At 53.9% G+C, this 23,546-nt stretch overlaps 1 protein-coding gene across 1 annotated transcript; it reads left to right on the forward strand.

Annotated features, from left to right (window-relative positions):
- Positions 1–1,175: 1,175 nt before the first annotated feature.
- AMN (amnion associated transmembrane protein) lies at positions 1,176–22,789 on the forward strand. Its single transcript, XM_063397362.1, has 12 exons — positions 1,176–1,286; positions 3,276–3,394; positions 3,511–3,555; positions 13,228–13,315; positions 14,781–15,016; positions 16,501–16,638; positions 16,718–16,826; positions 17,881–17,963; positions 18,895–19,081; positions 19,809–19,983; positions 22,159–22,261; positions 22,490–22,789. The coding sequence occupies exons 1-12, from the start codon at positions 1,226–1,228 to the stop codon at positions 22,583–22,585; spliced, it is 1,440 nt and encodes a 479-aa protein (XP_063253432.1). The 5' UTR covers positions 1,176–1,225; the 3' UTR covers positions 22,586–22,789.
- Positions 22,790–23,546: the final 757 nt, after the last annotated feature.

The raw sequence follows: 23,546 nt of genomic DNA on the forward strand, positions 1-23,546 counted from the left end.
CCCTCTCTATTAAAATACAGGACATCTCACTGCAGCTAGCATTCACCCCGAGAGTCCCCATGGAGAGATTTGTGAGTGGTAATTAGAGTGCAGGAGCCTTTCACCTCGAGGACATCTCTCAGCATCCAGCTCCCTGGGCAGAAAGTGCTGACTGTGTTTTGGCTGATGCCCAAGCTTAGAGCTGCAGCTCTAAGGAGCTTTCTCTCCTGGCACCTCAGTTGCCAAGTTGGAAGCTAGGAAGGAGGGGGAGTACAAATGATGGGATGGGGATGGTTTGTTTCTGACTCTTGCACTCCTAAATCCTTGCTGGTGTCAGGTGAGAGCTTCTTGTGGTCTGTGACTCTTCCCCTGGATGACCCTTCCACTAATTTCTCCAGTCTCTTCCTGGCCTCTGGTGACCCCCTGCCTTCACCAATCTTCTGCTCCTGCCCTGCTGGTACCGGAGTCAGCTGAAGGGCAGCTGAGCCCCACAGATCTCTCCTTGGCATGAGCCTCTGCCACCATCCATGCTCTGCCCCCATCCTTTTCTGCTCCTAACACACTTGTGGCACACACACGGGCCCGGCCCGGCCCTGCTCCGTGCTGTGGCAGAGCACAGGGGTGGTGCAATCCTGCTGCATCCCCATGCACTGGTGCCGCTGCCAGCAGCCCCCTGCCGCAGGAGCAGCGCTGCGCTGGCGCTGCCGGCTGATGATCAGAGCAGCTGGGGGCCAAAGTACAATTACAGTCGAGGCTGGGAGCTGCTCCCTTCCAAGCGAGCTAATTGAACATCCATGGAGGCCATCAGCAGTAATTACCCGGTGGCGGCTGGTCAGCAGGGGAGAGTGGGAGGTGCCGGCAGCGTGTTCACCCCGGCGCCCTTCAGCCGGTCCGCGATGGGTGGGGGCAGTGTGGGTGGTGGGAGCCCCACTCTTGCCTCCCCAATTACTGCCTCAGTGGCTCTCTTAGATCCCCAATGGATGCCAAGGAAACAGGGAGCTTGGGAAGGGAGCTGAGCGCGAAGCAGCTTCTGGAAGAGAGCAAGGCTGATGTTCGTGCTGGGGGAAGCTGCCCCCATCCCGTGAACTCCCCGCAGCCTCCCCGGGCTGCCCCCATCCCGTGAACTCCCCGCAGCCTCCCCGGGCTGCCCCCATCCCGTGAACTCCCTGCAGCCTCCCCGGGCTGAGCCCATCACGTGTCCCGGGAGGGTGCAAGGTCCAGCCGGGCAGGGACCGCGGAGCCAGGGATGGCAGCCGGCTGCCAGATGAAGCTCCTGCTCTTCCTCCTGGCCGTCCTGCGGCTCCTGGGTGAGTACGCGCAGGGCCCGGCCGCCGTGGCGAGCAGGGGTGACCGCTGGGCGACTTGGCAGTTCCGGCAGCCCCGGCTCGGAGCGGAGCCGCGGGCCCTGTCACTCACGGCGGACCTTGCAGGCGAACGGGAGAAGGCATTTGCAGCCGGACACAGGGAAGGCAGGCAGGGCACTGGCTGAGGCTGCCACGGCCGTGCGGAGCCTGCCGAGCCTCTCATTTGAAGTCAGCAGCGCTGTAGGACGCGCTCCCTGTTGAATATGCATGCGTCTTTGATGTTCAAGGACTGCGCTTCCCGGGAGACAGGGCCCATTAAATAGCACAGCGATATTTCCAGGGCTGGGGAGGGTGTAGGAATGCAGGGCGCTGCTGCATGGGCCAAAGGGGGAGCCGCTGCTGCAGCCGGGTGGATGCGGAGCCGGCCCCAGGCTGTGCCCTGTGAGCTCGTTTGACCTGCGGGGCGTGAGGCTCTGTGTGATGGGGCTGGCCGGAGCTCCGACCCTTCCATTCCCCAGCTTCCCGAGAAGGCAGGGACACGAGGGAACCGCAGCAAAGGCAGAACAACTAGCCATTACTGTCTGGGGGCTTTTTTCCCCCCTTGTTAAGCTCTTTCTGCTCTGAGCCAGCAAGGTGTTTATGCCCACAGCACTGCGAGCAGCTGCTTGGCTCCAGTTCTCACCACCGGTGATGTTTTTTAAAGAGGACACGGCACGGGTGTGTTGGCTGTGCCTGAGGGCTCCTTCGGGCACCCGCAGCCCGGCATGAGGCAGGGGAGCCCCTCTGCGCCTTGTACCTGGGCTCTTGGGACCTTCATTCTGGTTAAAAATGCTTTTCCTGTTCATCTAGAGATGGCTACTACAGCCAGCGGTCTCAGCAGAGCCCCTGGCAGAGTCAAACAGCGCAAATTACACCTCAAGGTGATCCGTGTGTGCTGGCAGGGTCTGTGCAGCCCCATGGCACAGCATCGCTGGGAGCAGCCGGGCTCAGGCTCTGTGCTCCTTCCTCCCTCAGCCACAGTCACTCTGAACCCCCCTCCCGCCCCAGGCTGCAGCGTCCCCTCCAGTGCCCCCGTCCCTTCCACCACGGGCTGGCTACATCCTTGGTAATCTTGTGCATCTTTCTCCTACAGCAAAGATGATCCATTAAAACGGCAAAAGTTGGGGGGGTTCTTTGTAATTTTCTCTTCTCTGTCTCATACTTGCTTGCCTGAAGCCATTTAATTCAGGCTGCTGGAGATTCATTCGTGTTCAGCTGAACATGCACCTCCCAGCCAAGCCTGGGCAGTGCCAGGTTGGGAGGCTGCTCTGCCGTGCTTGTGCACTCAGAGAGGTCAGAGTGAACCCCCTCGGCCACGTCCTGTCCCTGCCCAGCAGGCTCATCCCTGTGGGGCCCCAAGGGCAGGACTGCCACTGCTCCAGGAAACCCCAAGGGGAAGAACCCTATTTCCCAACATGTTTATGCCTCAGGCTGAAGTACACTATTGAATCCTCCCCCTCTAGCTCCAAACACATGAAACCAGCCTGTACTTGTGCTGCACATCCCATAGCAAATGCCCTTTCTTCTCTTGCCCTGTCTTAGTGGTGTCCCAGCTCTGCATGCCCACTCTGTACCTTCTGGAAACTGAAGGTTGAGGAGTCTTTACTTGTTTAATTATTCTGAGTGACAACAAAACCCCCTGCAAGGATTGCTTCACTACCAGGTGTATTTTATTCTTACCCTTAGCCTGCAGGACACTTTCCTTCCTTCTGTCTGCCTGCTGAGTGTTTGTCCCTTGTTCGTCTCCTGTCTGGGTGGCTAAAACCATCACCCAGCCAAAAAAAAAAATTTCCCCGTGTAGAGAAGGGCTGTGACTGCTCAGCTGGGACAATGCAGGAGCTGCTCTGGGGTGGAAAATCCCCAAATCTGGCCTAAAAATGCCAAGCCATCCCAGAGCAGGCTCTTAGTGCCTCCCATGGGCTGGGTTAAACTGGTTTTTCTGTTCTCTCCCAGCTGCCACTGCTGCAGTGTACAAGCAGTGGATCCCCAACACCAATTTCGAAACTGCCTCCAACTGGGATAAAGGCAGAGTTCCCTGTGCCAGGGATGTGGTTCACTTCGAGAAGGACAAGGTATTGACATTTTATACATTTATTTTTATTTTTGTTTTCATGAAATGCCATCAGGTATTGGAAAAGCTCCTTTACCTGACAGGGCAAAGCACACTTTGTTCTTGCTTTTCTTACAGGTTGTCTCAGTCTTCGTCAGGTCTCCCCACGCTCTGACAGACATGGTAAGGCATGGTGTGCAGAGGTGTAAGGGGGTGGGCGAGGGCAGGGCCAGCCCTGGAGCTCTGCCTGGTGGAACATTCCCCTGTCCCCCTCTCCATGGAATCATAAAACGGTTTGGCTTGGAAGGGACCTTAAAAGTCATCAGTCCCCATCCCCTGCCATGGACAGGGACACTTTCCACCAGACCAGGGTGCTCAAAGTCCCATCCAGTCTGGCCCTGAACACTTCCAGGGATGGGGCATGCACAGCTTCTCTGGGCAACCTGTGCCAGTGTCTCATCACCCTCACAGTAAAGAATTTCTTCCTAATATCTAATGTCCCACTGTCCTGTGTCACTTTGAAGTTGTTCCATGAACTTTGACACTTTCCTGCATGTTCCAGTCAGACCAAGGATGCCTCAGCTGGGGCAAGGGACAGGAGTTCTACAGCAGCCTGGGTTTCTCTGTATCATGGAACCAGAAAGCCCATTTCTGTTTTTTGTTTGTTTGTTTGGGTTGTTTTTGTTTTGTTTTGTTTTTTAATTAGAGGAAATGAGAGAGAGTCCAGCAAAACCCAATTTCATTTGAAAGAGATTGATTTTTCCTGCTCAAAGGAGGGATAAAACCCCCTCCATGTGATGGAGAGCTTGGCAGTAGTTGGCTGAGGAGCACCAACCCACAGCACTGCTGACACAGAGCAGGCACTAGCCCTGGGCAGAGGCTAAGTGAAGCTGACATCAAAATATCGCAAAATGAAAACAAACTGTTCTGGGAAATCCCAAAATGTTGCTTGAGAAATTTTCTTTCAAGTGCCATTGGGTTTTATATTTTTCTGTGGTATGATCAGTGTAGCTGTGGCAGGATGGGCATGACACCCTGCTGAAATGTGTTGAGTGATATAAGACTGGGGAGGCTCAACTCACAGGGGTTTCTGAGCAACCTGGTTTTGCCTCACATGAGGAACTCTGCCCCCGAGCAGGCTGACAGGCAGCCATGGAAAATGCGGGCTCGCAGTCTCTGTCATTTGGAGGGTAAAGTTTAACTGGGAGAATTAAAGGGAAAAGCAAACCCACTGCCCCAACCTGCCAGTGGGGGATGGGTCACCAGTGAGCCCTCTCTCAGTGCTGGGACAGGAGATGGGCTGGATCCTGTCTGGAAAACCTCCTCCTCTGGATCTGATCAGCTTGTGGACGAGTTTCCTCTCTAGGTTTTAGGGCAGCTTTGCTTTTTTATTGGCAGTTAAATTTGAAGAAGCCCTTGAAATTTATGTGGTGTAATTTGTTCAGGCTGTCTACGCCACTAATAGTTTTGATGCTTTAATAACGCCATGTGCCACATTTAATCCCTCTACAAATATTTGGAGAAGATGCTTTATTTATATGGCATTTTAAATATGAATTTTTGAAGGAAGGAATGTACTGGGGAAATACGTACAAATATAATGTAATAAATGATGTGGAATTTACCCAAAGAAGAAAAGAGCAAAATACCACTCCAGTAGATTTTATTTTACTTACAGATGAATGTATAATATTTCTAAAGTACTTTCATCAGAGGCCTCCAAAGTGCATAATTGCAGAGCAGCGTCAGTCATTACGGCTGAGCCTCGCTGAGCCAAGCTGGAGAGCAGAGCTGAGCAGCCTGAGGAGAGGGAGATCAGCACAACCTTTGCACAACACCAAACAACATCCATGGCCCTGCCCCCTGCTCGGGTGGATGCTCCTGTTGTGACTGAGGGATGGGTCAGGGTGCCCCAGTGACCCCTGGCTCGTCCCAATCAAAGATCCAGAGTGCTGGTGGGAGCCCCTGGGACCTCTGCTGCCTTGGGGTTTCTGTGGGCTCCCACTGCTGGCAGGCAGCTGCACAGGCTCCAGGCTTACAGTGAATTTTGTAGTCCCAGTGCTGTGCAGATGGGGAGGACTGTTAAGGGATCCATAAGGGAATGAAACATCACAGGGCTGTGAGGGCACCATTCCCTTCTGCACTGAATTGCACTGCAGGTGAGCAGCCAGCCCTGCCCATAACCTGTACTGCAGCTCACACCTTCCCTCTGAGCATCACTGCCCCAGCATGTCTCTTAACGAGGTGGATAATATTTCTTTTTAATTTCAGTTCAGGCACTTCCCTCCAGTTCATTGCTGTGCTCTGCTGTCACCAGGTGATACAGGGGCTGCCAAGGTTGAAAATGAAAAAGGAGTGAAACCTACCACCTGAGCTGGGCTGCCACTCATGCAAATGGCATGAAATTTGGCAACCAGCTGGTTAGAAAATGAATTGGTCATGAGGCTTTTTGCAGAGAGGCTGGGCTGCACCTGTTCGGCTGCCAGCCACACGCACTGGAGCATTAATCACTTAAATCAGCAAGAATACATTAAGCTTTAGAGTCACCATGGAGATGCTATACAGCCTTTGGCCAAAAAAAAATAGCAGAAGGTTGTTTGCTATAGTAGCATAGAAAGAAATTCACGACTGAGGAAGGATTAGGCCGTCAGTGACTTTCATGGAGATAATGCCTGCTGTGGCAAGTGTAGGGGAGAATGCTTGGTGCTGGTGGGACAGGGTGAGATCTCCTATCCCAACTCTCCAGCTGAGCAGAGCGTTGGGCAGTCCTCATGTGTCACCATCACTCCTCTCCTAGACATTTATGTGAAAGCTCACGTCTGTATGGTGAGCTCTCCAGCTCCCCTCCCCATCCATCCCATGTGGGCACCAGCCAAGTGCTGGGAGATGCCTTCTTGGGAGGAGGCTGTTGAGGCACAGAGCCTGCCTCCTTTCTCAGAGCTCACCCACGGAGCACCCAGCTCAGTGGTTATTTGAAGTTTCAAATGGATCCCTAATTCAGTCACACATTAAATCCAAATCCAGCTTAAGCGTAAGTGGCTTTGATGCACAACCGTTGTGATCACGCTGGATTTTCTATGGTATTTAGCTGCCTAAAGATGCAGATCAGTATTTAGCCAGCTTTTGGAGGTTCCTGAGACTAAATGTACAGAAAAGGTGGAAATGGAGGTGATGATGCCTGGCATGGGTGCTCCAGGCTGGACAGACTTCGGCTTTGTTTGTCTCCTGATGGGGGAGAAAGACTCCTGCGAGGGATTGGACCCTCTGGCTATGGCTGTGCTTCCAAAGGGAGCCAGGGCAGGGCAGGGCTGCAGCAGTGAGCCTGGTGATGCCCCAGTAACACCAGCCCTTGTGCAGTTCGTGCCTGAGCCCGCCAGCACTGACGTGCGGGCCAGGGATGGATGCTGCTGCTTCTATTTTTGGGGTGGCAGGAGTCGGGTTTGTTCACATGGGCAGAGCAGCCTTGCTCGGCCCCAGGGTCAGGACACTGTGTGGGGTTACTCAGCAGCCCAGACATCACCTTTCCAGCTCTGCCCCACCCCTGAGCTCTGCTGTGGGGTGGCATCTGTCTGTACCCCCTCCCTGCCTGCCCCACGAGGGGCTGCAAGGCTGGACAGGGGTTCGGAGTGTGCGGGGCACTGGGGTCTGACCACGGACACCTCCCCCAGCCTTATATTTTTAGCTGCCTAATTGCAAGAGCAGAATGTACTCGGCTTTGCTGCAGGATGCTCCCGCTCGGTTCCTGGCAGAGATTGATCTTGAAATGCCAATTGCTCTCCAGGGGCACCGGCTCTAATGAATTGCCACAGTTCGCGCTAGTCCCAGGCACCGGTGCTCCCTCCCCCACCTCTTCCCAGACAGCGGGGTAATGAGACAACCAGAAAAGGGATTATTTTTCCCTCCTCTAAAGTGAAGGCAAAAAATTTCAGGGGAATGTGTGCCAGCACATAATTCCAAGATGGAATCCTGCAGTCTTTTCTGTGTCAGCATTCACGCTGAAGGTGTGTGCTAGGAAAGGAGTTTGGTAAAGCAGCCGTTTACACTCATCTCCCTGAGTCTGTTTGCTCATTTCAGGCTGGCTTCCAGCAGGAGGAGTTACTAAAGTCTGTGATGAGCAGAGCAGCTTGCCAGCATCCTGGGCTGTAGCAGATGCTGGAGCCCGTCTGGCTGGGAAGCTGCTCCATGGACCGTCTGCCTTCCCTTCAGTGCTGGGCACAGCCCCTCGAGCCTCTTCCTGGCTTTCTCTGGATTTGTCTGTAGAGGAAAGTTCAGGAAAAGGAGCTTAACTAATCTGAAGTAGATTTGGCAAATGGTTTTAAGCCTCTCTGTGTCTTCTGCATCCATAGCTCAATGTCTTCAGCTACCCAAGGGGCTTCCCATGTCCCTGACACCTGATTTCTGTACTCTGTTGGGACCTGTTCAGCTAGAAGTATGTACTGGGGATCTGCAATCGAGTTATTGGGCTTTTTGATCTGTTGTTTGCTTCTTATCCTCCCATGGCTTTCACTGGGCCCTGTGGGGTGGTTTGGCAGGGGCTGTGCCAGCCAGCACCTGTGGGGGATGGCCAGGAGCTGTGGCTTCTCTGCAGGGATGGGCAGGACCGTGACGTGTTGGGAACCTGACGTGCCAGGCCCAGTGCCAGGGGATGCAGTGGCAAGGCCAGGTTGAGCAGGGGCTGTGGGGAGCCCGTGTGCTGAAACACAACCCAAAAGTGAGGAGCAGACACAGCAGGGGAGCTGGCTCTGGCATTAATGACAGCGAGGCTGTGCTACTGCTGCTGCTGCTGGGCAGGAGGGGAGGCAGGGACACGGGCAGGGAGAGCAGCCAAGCACCTCGTTAGCTTGCAGGGGATGACACTGGAATGATGATATCCCCTGGCACGCCGCTCCTGTGCCTGTGTTCCTGCCTACTCTGGGTCAGAAGCAGAGGTGTGTGAGCTATTGCTGGGATCAGAGCAGGGCTGTGGCATCCCCTGCCACCCTGGTGGGGCCCATGGGCAGCAGCCCCAGCTTCTGTGTTCCAGGCGTGCTGCACCAGCCTGTGTGAGCATGGGCTTCGTGGGGATACGGGCTGCATTTCTGGCCTGGTTTCCTTGGGAAGCTAAAGCCCTGTTCCTCATGGGACCATATGCCTGGGCAGGGAGGTCTTTGGTGCAGCAAGGTGCAGCAAGGTGACCCTTCTTGGCTCACACAGAGGCCTTGGGTGGCAGGAGGTCATCCAGCCTTGCCAGGGCCCTGGACTGTGGGATGGAGGGCTGTGGCAGGAACAGGCTGGCTTTGGCAGCAAACTGAGGGTGTGGGGTGGCATGTGTGGCTGAGGGGAAGGACACTGTCCTGAGGGTGCAGGTGAAACCTTCACCTGAACCAGAAAGTGAATAAACAAAGCCCCAGTAATGAACCCAAGAAATGCTGCTGCAAGTGAGCCCCTGGCAAGGCTCCAGAGTTGTCAGAGGGATTCACCTGTGGGTGAACCTGGCCCTGTGCCTTTCTGGGGTGTCAGCCAAGAGCAGGATATCACCCAGGCACCATCACCAGCTGCACTGAGACCCCCAGCCCCGGCAGGCACTGGGAGGATCCCTGCTATTCCCACCTGTGGGCAGAATGGGCAGGGCCCATGTGCCTGCTGCCTGCTGCTGTCCAAGGGCTGCCACTGCCCCAGCAGGGCAGTGCAGGGAAAGATGATATGGAAATCATTTCCCTTGAGCATTATTGCTTCTGGTGGGTTACAGCAACGTGTGTTGGAGCAATAGCCCACCTCCATCCTATCCCAGTGATGTTTTTCAATGGAGGGCCAGCAGCACCAGTGCCAAAGCTGCTCCTGGGCTGGGTGCCAGGCAGGGGGCTGTACCCAGGGGCTGATGGCTGCTGACCTGCCTGCTGCTGCAGCCAGCTGTGGAGCTCAGTGTGCCCAGGCAGTCTTAGTGTTGAATGAAGAGGAGGGTGGCTCCATCTCATCCAAGCAAGGAATTCAAATGCATTGATGCTGCAAAGACAAGCAAGGCTGGGGGAAGACCTGGCTGCAGTCACAAGTGTTGTTCACCCAGGTTAAAGCACAAGTGCTGCATTTTTCCTGTGCTGGTGATGGTGACCTGCCAGTCACAGTGCTCCTGTCAGTCATCTCAACCCAATGCTTGTGACTCAAGCAGAGCCAGGATGTGCCAGAGGCTGGTTAAGGCCATCTGACTGGAAAGCCATCTCTCAGGACTTTGCTATTTTTTTATTTCACATTTTGGAGGTTAGTTTCTTTTTCACTTATGTATTGGGGCAGCTGATTCCTTCCAGTAGTGCAATGCTGGGGCTGGTCCCAGACCCACATGGGGTCTTTCTCTTTTTTTTTTTTTTTTTTTTTTTTTTTTTTTTTTTTTTTTTTTTTTTTCCTTTTCTTTTTCTCCCTGACTTTGCTAAGAAAAATTATGACTGTGTTTCAGTTGTCATTACACTTGATAATGATAACCGGGGAGATAAGTGATTTACCAGTATCAGGGATGGGAAATGACTAATAGGACTCTAAGCACTTGCTGTATTAATGGCCCTGGAATACAGGTTGGCAGGAGGAAGGGAAAGCAGATGAAACTGCCAGCTTTTTGGCTTTGGTCCATTGGTACTGTCATTGCTCAGTTCAAAATGTACTTGGAAAGTGGCCCAACCTGTATGCAATTTCCATACTAAACTCCCAAAGGTAGAAAACAACTGCCCAACCAGAGTCTCCATTTATCCACTGCAGTGAGTGTGATGCTTAACTTATGCTAGGATAAAAGAAAGGGCAAATTATTTACAAAGATCCACTGGATGATGGAGACACTCCTGAAATGCTGCCCAGTGGTGAGAATCTCAGGCAGGGCTGGTGGTGAATGTGCAGCAAGGCTGCCTCAGTGGGCAGGGAGCCACAGCTGCAGGGCCCAGCCCCTGAAATCCCTGTGATAAAGCAGAAGGACAGAGCTCTTCCTGAACTTCGTCTTTGTGGAGATGAAGTGACTCTGTTCCCTGTCTTGCATCGTGTTGTGTTGCATCTTAATTCCAGGGCTGGTGCTTTGGGTAATCCCAGTGTGTGAAGGTTCGCTCTGCGTGCTCACTCTCATTTCCCTGCCACACTGACACCCACATGAGCAGCTTCCTCTGGGCTTGGGAAGTCCAGCCAGCCTGGGATTTTGGCCTCAGCAGTGGAGGGGGATCTGTGGTGGCTGGAGGAGCTGCATCTTGTCCAGAGAGCTCAGAGGCCAATGTCTCCAGAGCTTAGGCACTGCTAGCATCATGTAGATTTGGCATGAAGAAGATTTGGCATGAGGCATTTTTCCCAGCTCTCCTCTTGAGCAGAAGAGGTGCTGTGTCCTGCTGGCCCCTCCAGACCTGCCCACCCTCCCAAGCACATGCAGGATACACGACTGGTCATGGAACCGGTGTTGTGCACCCATGTGTGCATCCCTAACCAAGCAAGTTATCCTCTTAAACCTTATCTCCTCTCTTACCATTCTGAACTCAGCCCTGCCACATGAATCCTTGATGTGTTTTCCTTCTCTCCTAGTTAGTCTGAATGAACAATCCCCTTGGACACAAAAGCTTCTCATGTCCTGCATGGTCATCACAGGGTGTTTGGGAAGCTCTGAGCCATGGCCACAGTCAAAGTGGTAACTACAGGGGAGAGAGCTGTCAGACAGGGAGGGATGACAGCAGGGACTTCCCAACCCAGTGGTCTTGATCCAGCCACAGCACTCACAAATGCCAACTTCCGCAGCCTGGGGAAACAAGTAGAGGCCAGTCGTGGTCCTGCTGTGTAACCATCCTTCTCACCAGCAGCTGCTGGCTGATTTTCCTTCTTCCACCCAAAGATCCCTGCAGCTTTGGGTCTGAGTGCCCAGAGCTGAGTGCCATGAAGAGCTGGTACCCTGTGCTGGTGAAGGGATCTGCTGCATCCCATCCAAAGCCCCGTGCTGAGCAGCTCAGATGGGCCCCAGAGGCAGCTGGCCAGCCTGCAGACTGGGCAAGAGGCAGCACCCAGTGGCTCCAGACTGCAATGGCCCAGCCAGTCTGGGAGAAGGGGCTGGGCTGGCAGTGCTGCTGGCACTGGCCTGGGCACGGGCCACAGCTGACTGCTCCAAAATGTCCCCTTGCCTGCTCTTGTCTGAGCTCACATGAAAACAAGCCAGGGCACTTGAAGTGAAGTACAGCATTTTGTGGTTGAAGCTGGTAGCATTGCCCTCACTCAGCTGAATCCAGGCCAAGTTCTGAGCCTCAAAACAGACTTGGTTTGATGGCTTTTTCATCTGCAGCTAAAGGACATGATGCCTTTTGTATCCTGGCAGACCTTTCAGCCTTTTTCAATGCTTCAGTATTGGACAAATTTCCTCTACTCAAAAGTGATACAAATTCAGAGAACCTGATGGCAGGACACAGGCCATGGTCTGATGGAGCAGTGTCCATAGGCAAAGGCTTCTTCCTGGCTGGGGAGGAGACTCCACACCCTTGGGGCACATGTTGCCCCAGCCTCAGTTATTCCCAGTGTCATCTCCTCTTGTCCAGCCCAATGTATGGCGTTGCTGGGTCCAAAGCAGGTGGTGCAGAGGAGCACTGTGGGACTCCTCTTGGTGGCAGCCACCCTCTACCCTATCCTGGCTTCTCATGGTTCCTGAACCAAGAGGAGGACCAGGGCTAAGGGCTACAAAGCACTGCACCACCAAGGCACTAGATTTTCTTAACAGGTGCCCTACTTGCAGTTTGGGGATGATGAGCTTTTTGCCTTGTCCACCTCCCCCATGCCTTCCCCATGGTGGCATCTGAGTGGGACTGAGCATTATCAGGCAAGACTGGCCAGGGACAGAGAGCTATCACAGGCACCTGCAGCAGTCATCATAAGTCTTGCTTTCTCTAACCTACATACATATTTAAAGACCAATTAAGTAGATGAAACCTTAAAATCCCATTTAATTTTTTCTGTCTGAGCACAGGACCCTGTACGTTGGCATAACTCAGTCCTGGAGGGCTTTCAGCTGCTGTTGGGGAGTGATGCTAAAACATTGGTTAGACCAAATTAGAGAAAGGAGCCTTGAGCATCACTGACTCTAAAATATTGGGAGAAACCATGACACTCCCTCTGCAGTTTCTAAATGTAAAGTAAGATGGGCTGGGCTGAATAACCTGTTTGCTGTGAATGAGTTGCCTGAGTCGATCATTTGCCAGGGCCTGTCCTAGAGTTAGCAGTGCTGGCTGGTGACCCAGGTGGCCACAGTTTCTTGCTGAAAAGGTTCCCATGGCAGAGCTGCGCCTGTTGAGGTTTGTCAATGGTCCCAGGCTGAAGCCAGGTCAGTGCCATGACCCTGCTGGTGATGTCCTACCCAAATGCCACTGTGTCCTTCCCTTAGCTTGTGCTCAGTGCAAATTCACAACCTAGCACTGTACCAAGCATAGCCTGGGCCCCTGAGTTATACATTGTGGGGCCAGCACAGCCCCTGGAGGTGGGAACCCAGTAAGTGAGGGGGCCTCTGGCACTTGCAGAGTAAGGCTGGGTTTTTCTTGGTGTACCAACCATAAATAAATCCATTCCTGAGCTGCTGCAAGTGTGTACAAGAGGAGGGAGAAACTGTTAAAGAGCTTATTTTGCTTTTTCCTTTTCTTGCTTCTCTGAACACTTTTCTGTGTTATGGAAGACAATGTCAAACTGCCTCTCCCCATTGCAGGATCCCCATCCATAAAACCAGGAGCTGACACTTTCCCATTTACATGGGGCACGGTAAGGGTAGCTCCTGATAACTGTAAAGGAGACTGTGAGTGTAATTGGCAGCCTAATAATTAGCAGTGTTATTTGATTGCAAGCCTGGGTGGCTGGCAGCAGGACAGTAACACTCTGCATCCCTTCATCTAGTACCTGCCCCTGAACGGAGAATTCGTGCTGGCAGCTGGTGCAGCATTCACAGCTTTCGATGGCAGCTGGGATCCAGGCTGTGACTCAGGTATTTTGTGCCCAAACCAGGCACCCCATCAGCCTGTGATGAATCATGCAAAATTCAGCCCAAACACCTCTACAAAGATCCTACCTCAGAGCAAAGCGAATCACTCCTCTTCAATACTTACCTTTTCTTTGAAGACCTCCCTCACATCGGATCTCTTTTTCCTCTTAGATCACCTGTCTTCTAAAAAGGTAATTATAGTATGGAAGCCTTTGAAGTTGTAGCAGAGAGGCAAATATTGTTTGTATTTTCCCCTGCCTATTATGCGTGTAGCCACATCAAAGCCCTTATTTTCTCTGCCATGGTGTTTCTAAAGAAAACCAGTTAGGAGTTACACACTGGTGAGCCAAACCATGGCCATCACAGTAAGCTGGCCTTTGGCCCCACACACACATCCTCCCCTACCAGCCTCTAGCCCATGGCTGAGACAGCAGCTTTGTGTCATTGGTGCCTGCTAGTACCTGAAAGGTGTTTTCTAGGGAGGTATTTTGTATTTTGCTGTATTTGGGGTGCTTAAAAGCTACCCCATGCTTTCAGTGGCAAGTAACTTTTTAGTTCCTCTACAGGGAAGAAAGCATTCAAGCAGAGCGCCTGTCCCTGCACTCTGAATGGAAAAAGAGAAAAGAAGGAGAAAAAGTCTAAATCAGTCTTCCCGGAGGAAGGATTGTAGCTTAAGACTTTCTGGAGCCACTCTGAAATCCTTCATCTCTATCATTTTTTTTCTTTTGGAGCTGTTTGCCCCCCAGCAGGGATGCTCTGGCATCTGTGCTTGGCACTGTGCTTTTCCTGCTGACCATCCACTCTTCCCCTGAAATCAGCTTTCACAAATGGACTTCTTTAAAGCACGATTTCAAAATGAATGCATATAATTCAGTCACTAAGTACCCACATGCTGGCTGAATTGGTAAAGGTTCAGCTGCTGGGAAGGGAGAGAAGGAATCAGGGCACTGCATTATGAGGCTAACCAGCAGGGAAATGGTTAATGATTAAATAATTGATAGTTAAATGGGGCACCAGCTTCGGGGTTAGCTGCTGCAGGGGACAGGGATGGTCACATTTCTGCAGACGTGCCAGGCTGCTGGGAAACGAACATGAATTATCAAACCCGTTTTTGTCAGATTCAGCTGTTACTCAGCACTCAGGCAGACGTTTTTCTCCTTAACCAGCAGGATGAGCTTTAAAAAACGAGGTGAAAAAATCCTGTGGGTTCTGGACCTGGAAGCCTGCAGGCAGATGTGGGATTTGGGCCGAGACCCTGCCCTGAGTTCTGGGAAGCTTTGCCAAGCTCTGGGAAATGCCCGCAGTGGCTGCCCATGAGGTGCTGCGGGGCAGCCCTTGGCTCCCCGCCCGCAGGGTGAGATCCTTCCCTCCAGGCCAGCCAGTGCCTGGTTTCACAAACCCCGATGCATCTGCTGAGGCTTTGGATTTGGGGTTGAGCCCTGCCCAGCCTTTTCTGTCCCTCTCCCAGGCGGAACAGTGAGGTTCGCTGATGCCGAGCACCGCGCGTGGTTTGACCCCTCGCTGTGGCGGGAGGTTCTCCCCAGCGGGGAGCTGCGGCCCAGCGGGCCCATCTTCACTCTGCATGAGGAGCGCGTCCCGTGCCGCTACGACGATGTGATCTTCCAGCCCGGAACCTCCTTCCGAGTAAACACCGACTCCTCGCAGCCCGTGATTCACCTCCGCAGCATCTCTGTCATGGGCCAGGTAAGGCGGGAGGAGGAGAAACCGGCTCCACACCTTCTCACGGCAGCCCTGAGGTGGGACCGGCTGGAGATGAGGGGGCAGAGAGACGGGCACACCCGTGGGGCTGCAGCTCCCTGAGCTGCTGCTGTGGACGGCCTCGACGGCTTTTTGCATCGCCCAGTCTGTTATCACCTCCCTCCCTGCAGTGTGGGAGCGCAGGCTGTCTCACTGTGCATCTTTAAAAGGGCCAATATGCACGGGTCACAGCAGCAGCACACGGCGGCCTCTGGCTCCCAGGGCCCGCTCCTTTCCCAGGCACGTGTCTGCAGCCGTGCTGCTCGGGCCTCCTCTGGGGACACCTCCCTCCTGCCCCCGACCCCGACATGGCCTGTGGCCCAGGGAGCATCTCCCAGTTTTGCTTCAGCGCTGCTCTTTAATTGATTGGAGGGATAATTATAGAAGCGCTGGCAGCCTGCTGTGCCCCCGCTCCCCAAGAGCCCTGTCCCTCCTGGTCGGAGGAGCAGAAGATCACAGGCGCTGCAGCAGTAAACACAGGCTCCTTCCAGGAGTGGGAGATGCGGCAGGCGTTTCATAAGTTATTTATTATTTCTGCTGCTGTGCTGGCTGGGATCTGCCGTTTCGGGGCCAGGCATTAGGTAGCTGCTTTTTGAGTAATAGGCTCAGTTGGTGCCCAGGTGGGTGCAGGCGAGTCTGAACAAGGCAGTGCCCCCGTGGAGCTCACCCCAGGCACACACAGCCCCAGGGATGCAGAGGTGGATGCTCTTGGGTGCTCCGAGTGATGCTGGTCCTGCTAATGCCTCAGACTACCCACTATCTTCACCCCCAGGGATCACTGCTGGCTGTCCTTCAGGGCAGGGGCTGCTGCTGAGTGATGAGATAGAGGGAGAAGGTGCTATTTATGATCATAGCATATTTCCTAAGATGTGACCTTATGAGTTTCTCTATCCCTTTGTAGCCAGCCTACTCTGTGCTCTGTGATGACTGTTTTCACCCCAGGCCCTGGGAAATCTGGCTGTCGTGCCAGAGCATGGAGACACTTCCTGTGGAAGAGAGTGGGTGAGGGAATCACTGGTGACTTGGCAGGATGAGCTGGTCAGTCCAGCTCAGCCTTTGCTAATGCCAAGCACATAGCAGTTCTTCCCAGGTAGAAGGAACACAGCTCAGATCCAGCCCCTTCCTCCCAGTAGTGAAAAGCTGGTAACTTGAATTCTCTGAGCGAGCAGAAAGATGGAAAGCAAAAGAAGAAAAGGTCCAGCCATCTCATTGTTTTTGTTTTAGAGAGAGTTTTTCTGTTGGTCCAGGGGAAAAGATGGGATGGGTGTACTGGCAGAGTTTTCCTGCTGCATCACTGGCTGCAGCAGGGCTGCCCAGTGATGGCCATCAGATGTGACACCAGGTGTCCCAGCAGCACAGCTGGTTGCCTGGGGACAGCACTGGGACCTGTCCTGGGATACTCACCTGCTTTGCTGCTCTTCCCTGCACAGGAGCTGAACACCCCATCATCCTGGGCTGGGTACCTGGGGGGCCTCTCTGCCCCGCTGCAGTTTCATGGCAATGGCACTCTCCAGGTGACAGGCACTGGCTGTCCTGATAAGTCTGGCTGTGCCTGCGGGAACGCCCTGGTGAGTCTTCCCTGTCTCATTTTGGGGCTCCAGTGCAGTTTGTGGGGCGAGGGACTGACGCTGCCCTGCTCTCCCTTAGGATGGCCCCCGCATCTGCGCAGCCCTGCTCAGGGCATCGGGGAGGCAGTGCCCAGAGCCAGCGTGCCAGAGCCCTCTGCAGCCCCTTGGCCACTGCTGTGGGGTGTGTGGTGAGTGGGGGACACGGCCCTATTCCTGCTCCCTGCCACGCCAGCTGCCCCAGCCTGCTCCCCCTGGCTCCACGGGGGAAAGTTGGGTGCAGGGCGTGCTCGCTGCTGGTTGTAAGCTGAAGTTTTGCTGTATCACTGCTGCCAAGGGTCCCATCCGTGGCCCCCATGTGCAGATGCCATCGTGCCACCTTCCAGCTTGTCTCTCTGAAGAGCTCCTGGCTTTTGGGAGCCTGTTCTGAGTCGCAGCCCTTTGTCCCTGCTTCTGGTTTATCCTGTCAGGATGTCACAGCTCGTCAAGCTAATAGGGCTCTGCTGAGTTTATGCAGCCAAAAACACGAAGAGGAAATGCAACCTTTTCCACTGTAATGTCAGCTTCCCAACAGCCAGCTTGTTTCATTTCATTTAAAATAAAAGCATGCAGATTGACAATGTTGTCTCTGCAATGCGTGCTCCTCCATTAATCTGCATGAAATGTTGCTAGGGGCAATTTTTCATGCACAACTGTACCTGGATGCTTGGTGTCTAATATTTGGTATGTCATACCAAATTCATTAAAATGGCACCATATGTTTCTCCAGTGTGCTTGTAAAAGCATAGTCCCTTGCAGTCTTTAGGACAATTTAAAATTTCAGCAAATGCTTAATTGTATTTTTTCCCAGGAAAAAGAATTGTCTCCATGACTACAGTGCAGTGTTGTGGGGAGTGCAGGTGTGCCCTCCTCTCAGCATTCCCCCCAAAGCCAGGGTAGTGCTGGTGCACCACAGCCTCATGGCCCCAAACCCAGGGACATGAAGAGCTTCCCTGAGGGGTAAGTGGGAGAAAGCTTTCCAGGGAAAGCTTCTTTCCAGAATATGTTGGAAAGCCAAAAGCATTTCATCAAACCCAGATGACAAAAAGACCAGCAGGGGAGGTTTCTCTCTGAGCCCAGCCAGACCAGTTGCACAGGGTACTAGAGGACTCCAGTGCCTTTTGTGGCAGCCAGAGCTGTGCTGCCGTGGCTGCTCTCTGCCCACACGTGGTGACAGTTTGATGTCTGTGTGTTTTCTGGCTGCAGGGGCCACCATTGACCTGGATTTCACTCCTGATTTTGATCTGCAGAAGTACCAGGACAGAGTGGTCCAAGAGTTGCTGAGCCAGGTACATTAGCCTGTCAGATTGGGAGGGCCTAATGAAACCACAAGCCACGGGCCACATCTGCCAGTGACCTGATGCCTGTGGGACTGTCTGGGGTGGGCCTGTGGGATCCCAGGGATGCCAGGGGTGCAGCTCACTCCCCACTACCCTCAGGGCCCACCCTCCCCTGTGACCTCTTGGGTGTGGCTGCTTGTCATGGGGCTGGGTCCCTTGCTCCCCCCACAGCCCCCCACCCGCTCAGCCCAGGGCAGGAAGAGCAGCTGACGTGCAGTGGGGCAGGGTGCAGGGGGCTTGCTGGCAGCCCTGCCCTAAAAACAGAGGAGATCAGGTCTAGGTTCCACGGGAGCTCAGCACACACAGCTGGGATTGTGCACACCTGCAGCAGGGCATTCCTCTGCCTCTGAGCTGCTTCTCCATTCCCCAGTAGGCAAGCACTGGGTGGGTGACTGGCACTGGTCAGCTCTCAAAGCATCATTCATGCTGCTGTGTGTCAGACACACCACGACATCCCTCCCCATTGCCAGGGACTGCCGGGGGAGGAGGTGTGCTCTGCGTTGCACTGGGAGGTTCGATACCAGAGTATTGCTCTATTGATCCTGAGCTGAAAGCTGTCTGCCTGCCCTCCGTACAGCCACACGTCTTAATACAGCTTTTAATGGGTGTGAAACGGGAAATTGCTTTCTCAGCGTGCTCTCCCCGTGGGGGCTCATTGTGTGCTGGGTGCTGGTCACAGCTCGGGAGAGAGGGGAGGTACCAATCTCTCCTTTGGGAAATGCAGTGGCACTGCTGTGATGCAGGGATGGCAGCCTGTGGTGGGGCTCACATGCAGATTCAGGTGGGCCTTGCAGCTGCACCCATCCTGGCTGTGTGGAGATGTGACTAACCTGTGCCTGCCCTCTCACGGGCTTTACGTGTCTCCTTGTGTTTTGGGAAGCCCAAATACGCCGGCGTGCAGATGGCCATGTCCAAGGTGCACAAAGCACAGACCGTCCTGGGCGTCGCGTCCCGAGGCGCCGCTCCCGTCATCCAGGTGGTGCTGAGGGATGATGGAGCGGGAGCGCGGGCGGGCACGGCGGCGGCACAGCTGGCAGCAGACATCATGGAGAGCATAGCCCAGCACGGTAACCCAGCCCTGGCCCCTCAGCACTGCTCCAGACCTGTGGCTGGCCACAGCTTTGTGATCCTGCCTGCAGCCCACACGTGCTGTGGGGTTTGTGTGTCTCTAAGGATGGAGGTTCCACATCTCTTTGCAGCCTGTCTGACCATCTTCACAGCAAACCAGTTTTTTATATATAAATACTTAGATAAATATAGATGTTTAAGTGGAATTTGCTGTGTTCAGTATCTGCCCGTTGCCTCTTGCCCTGTCACTGGGTGCTGCTGAGAAGAGCCAGGCTCAGTGCTCCAGCTGTGGCTCACCGGGACAGGGCAGAGCAGAGTGGAAGGGTCACCTTCCTTGTTCTGCTGGCAATTTTCCTCACGCAGCCTGGGATACCAGTGTGCTTCCATGCCATATCTGACCATTACCAGCTTGGTGCCTGCCTGGGCCCCCAGGTCCCTGTCTGCAGAGCTGCTCTGCAGCCAGAGTGCTGCTTGTGGAGGCAGACAAAGGAAGCTGGCAGATGCTGATGGGTGCACAGGTCACAGCCAGGGCACCTGGTGGTCATTTTGTGGGTGGCAGACCCACAGGTCTGTCCCCATTGAGTCCATCCACCTGTGAATCCCATCCCTGTTCTCAGGGAAGGGTGATCAAGCAGGCAAGCAGGGCCAGACCCAGCTGAAGGCTCCCTCTGCAGTGGGTGTGGGGATGTGTTGCCCTGTATAATCCTCATCCCTGTTTGCTCCCAGGTGACACTCTCGGCATTTCAAGTGGCAGAATGGAAGTGGCCACTGGCAGCACTGCCAGCGGGCAAGTGGGGAGCCACCCAGTGAGCAGGATCACAGCAGGGACAGTGATGGGGCTACTCTTCAGTCTCCTGCTCCTTGGAGGGATCCTCTTTCTCTACAGAAAGGGAAAGCTGAGGTAAGCATGGGGCTTCTGCCAGCAGCAAATATTCAGGCTGCCTCTGCTTGGAGCAGCTGCCAGCCCAGGCTGTCCTTCCAGCCTGGCACACGTGGGCACACGGAGCTGCCTGGAGCTCCCACGGAGAGGAGCATGGCCTGGCAGCCTGCTACCCCCAGCATTACTGTTCATAGAACCACAGCGTGGTTTGGGTTGGAAGGACCTCAGAGATCCTCTGGTTCCAACCCCCTGCCATGGACAGGGACACCTTCCCACCAGACCAGGTTTCTCAGAGCCTCATCCAGCCTAGCCTTGAACACTTCCAGGGATGGGGCATCCACAGCTTCTCTGGGCAACCTGTGCCAGTGCCTCACCACCCTCACAGTGAAGAGTTTGTTCCCAATATCTAATCTAAACCTGCCCTGTGTCAGTTTAAGGCTTGTCCTTGCTCCTCATGGTTTGCTGGAGGTGAGGTGGCTAAAAGGCACTTCTGTACTCTTGGACTGTTGCTTCATTCTCCTCCATGAGCAGGAGGAGCAGCCTCTTGGCAGGCTGCAGTGTGCTCGGGTGGGAGCAGGGCTGCTGCAGCTCCTCTGCACAGCCTAGTCATGGTGCCTGGTGTCATCTCCTGTTCCTTGGCACCCTTAGTTTGCAGCCCTGCTGCAGAGGGGAGGACTGAACCTGCCAGCTGCTCAATAGAAATGCATCAAAATAATGCAAAACACTTGCCCACAGCTTCATAACTGTTAAAGGGAGAGACAGCATCCAAAAGCAAGTGCAGCTTCTGGTGCATTCCTTGTTCACACTGTGGAGTACAGAGTGCAGGTCCCAGGGGAGGGCTGGAGGGTGCACCCGGCTGCACCTCAGCTGGGAGCTAAGCAGAAATACCCCTTCTCCATTATCTTTTTCCCTCACAGCTCAGAGATAGGGCCTGGCAGTGATCAGGGCATCCCAGCAGTGGCCACAGCAGGTGCTTGGGGCACCCACCTCTGCTCCTCCCACATGCACCCACCTTCATGTGAAGGGTTTTGCAGGGTTTACTGGCTGCCTGCTGAGCCACTGTGGGTTGTCTCATTTACCCAGATGTGGGCAACTGGGATTGATTTTACACATTTCATAACCAGGGGCCAGGAATTGCTTAAATTTGCATGTGCAAAGTGCACCCGTGTCTGCCAGGGGGTGCTGAGCTCCCCAGTGCTGGGGCTGCCATGTCACAGGCTCACAAGTCAGATTGTTTGTTCCCTCCTGCTTCCTCCCCTGGCATTTTGTCACTGTGCAGCAGTGGCCCTGGCCAGGAACACTTGCCCTGCTGCTTGACACATGCTGACATGATATTTCCTAGCAGTAAACCCATGCCTTCATTTAATTTCTAAATAAAACTCCCAGACTCATAATTGCTACTTGATGATTTATCTTTCACTGATGCTTCTTTGGATGCTGGACAGGCCTTTCAAACCAGCTCTGTCAGCAGCAGGAGGGAATTTTGTGTAGCTACAGGAGACAGAGCTGAAGATGATCCCTGGGCCTGTCCCACTCCTGCTGCAGGTCCCCCTGATTTCCACTGGAAGGGCCCTGGCACAGCCTCCCTCAGAGCTCCTGAGGTGATGTGCATGGACCTGCTGCTGAGCCCACATGCAGCAGGTGCCCACTGCAGGGGAGTGCTCAGTGACTGGGACCCTTAGGATAAAAGTAATGAAGAAAATTAAAAAAAGTAATGAAGAAAGTAGTGATGGTGATTAAGATGAAAAAAATTGTAACATGTTAAAGTAATGATAATAGTAATGATAAAAGTAATTAGTACTTGTTGAGATTGCAGTGGGAACAGGTGTCAGCTCTGTGGCAATTCATTTAGGCCACAGGGAAGGCATGATTGCTCCAAAGTGAAGCCTGTGCTAGAGTTGCCTGCCTCTGCTAACTCCTCCCTCCAGAATGCAGGTCCCAGATGCCCAGGCTTAATGATTTCTGCTGGATACAGCAGCTTTTCCCCAGGAAAGGGTACAAATACCTCATTTCTGTAACAGCCTGACTTTTTGCCCCTGTATGTTTTCCCATCTACCTCTTAAAGATGCAGAGTTTCAGCTGGGGCAGCTGCAGGGATGGGAGGGACGTGGGTGGTGATGCCCATGGTGATGCCCACGGTGATGCCCATGGTGATGCCCACGGTGATGCCCACGGTGATGCCCAGCTGTTCCCCAGGTTGCCTGCCCTGCGCCTGCCCCAGCCCTGGCACAGGCTGGAGGAGCCGGTGTCCCCTGCAGCAGCCAGTGACAAAGGCTTCGACAACCCCGTGTTCAACGTGGTGAGTCAGCACTGCCAGGGCCGCGGGCAGCACTGCTGGGTGCTGTGACCCCCCTGGAAGCCTCTCGGGGTCCTGCATTCCCCAGGCCAGGAGGGCTTTGTGGGACATTCCCCTTCTCCTTCAGGTCCCCAGCCTCTCAGCTGCTGCGGGGACTCAGCACTGGGTGGGTTTTGCCAAGAGTTTTGCTTCTCTTCCCCATTGATTGTTTTTGCTCCCTGGCTGTTGCAGGAGCCTCCAGATACTGACCTTGGAGAGGAGACACCCAAAGATGTCCAGGTCTTCTACCTCAACCCTCTGTATGATGCAAGTGAGACAGAGACCTGAGGGTGTGGACTCATGCTGGGGGCAGACACCACTCCCCTGGGGACACCACTGCCTCTCCAGCCCTCACAGCTCCTCACAGGCCCTCACATCACTCCTGGTGGGATTTAAGCAAGAGACAGATCCCACCTGAATAAAAGTGTCTGTGCAGTGAAGGAAACCATTGCAAACCTTCACTGTTGGGACTCAGTCACATGGACATGGCCTCCCTGTGTTACTTCTGGGTGTTAAACTGTATTTTGCAGGTGTCAGTTCATTTTAGATAGCTCAGCATTGAGATTTGGGTCTCAGATGGTATCCTGAGAAGTTGGGGTCTAGCTCAGCACCCCTTGCTTTAGCCAGCACTGTGCTGGATTTGGCCCAGGGCACACAGCAGGTTGAAGGAAGCATCCCTGGATGCATGACAGAAATCCAGTGCTCAAACACATTTTAAAATATGACCCAGAGCCTTCAGGGCCTGGACCCATTAGCTGGAAGGTTGTTTTGCTTTCCAGCAGCATGCACAGTGCTGGGGATCTCTGCTCAGGGTCCCCATTCCTCCTCTCACTCCTCTCCACTGGGTGCTGGTGAGGTGCACTCCTGATTAAACAATTCCCTCCCCTGGGAAGCTTCTGGAGCTTCCTTCTTCCCTTTCTGCCTGGAGTGATAGGTAAGAAACCCTCTTGGACCTTTGGGGATTTATTCTGTTACTCCTCGAGGTGAGGAGGTTTTCTCATGGTAGAAGAGGAAGGAGGTTGGTGCCAGGGTTGCTGGGGAGGGATGCAGGCAGGAACTGAGGCCTGGGGACAGCCACACCAACCCTCTCTTGTGAGGGCTGGGGCGGTGGCACTGAGGGGCCTCGTTAGCCTGGCCTGTGTCAAACCCCATCCTCTGCCCACAGTGGCAGGCAGCACATCTTTATGGAGCAGGGCTGATGGGTGAGGCAGAAATTATGGATATGTATGCAGATGAATGCAAATTTACA

The sequence above is a fragment of the Prinia subflava genome, chromosome 5 (assembly GCF_021018805.1).
Source record: "Prinia subflava isolate CZ2003 ecotype Zambia chromosome 5, Cam_Psub_1.2, whole genome shotgun sequence".
In the NCBI taxonomy this organism is placed as follows: domain Eukaryota; kingdom Metazoa; phylum Chordata; class Aves; order Passeriformes; family Cisticolidae; genus Prinia; species Prinia subflava.

Excerpts from the sequence above, each read along its gene's own strand:
- AMN (XM_063397362.1), top strand. The coding sequence starts at position 1,226 with ATGGCAGCCGGCTGCCAGATGAAGCTCCTGCTCTTCCTCCTGGCCGTC. Across the intron at positions 13,316-14,780 it reads GGATCCAGGCTGTGACTCAG|GCGGAACAGTGAGGTTCGCT; the intron begins GTATTTTGTGCC and ends TCCCTCTCCCAG. Across the intron at positions 22,262-22,489 it reads ACAACCCCGTGTTCAACGTG|GAGCCTCCAGATACTGACCT; the intron begins GTGAGTCAGCAC and ends TGGCTGTTGCAG.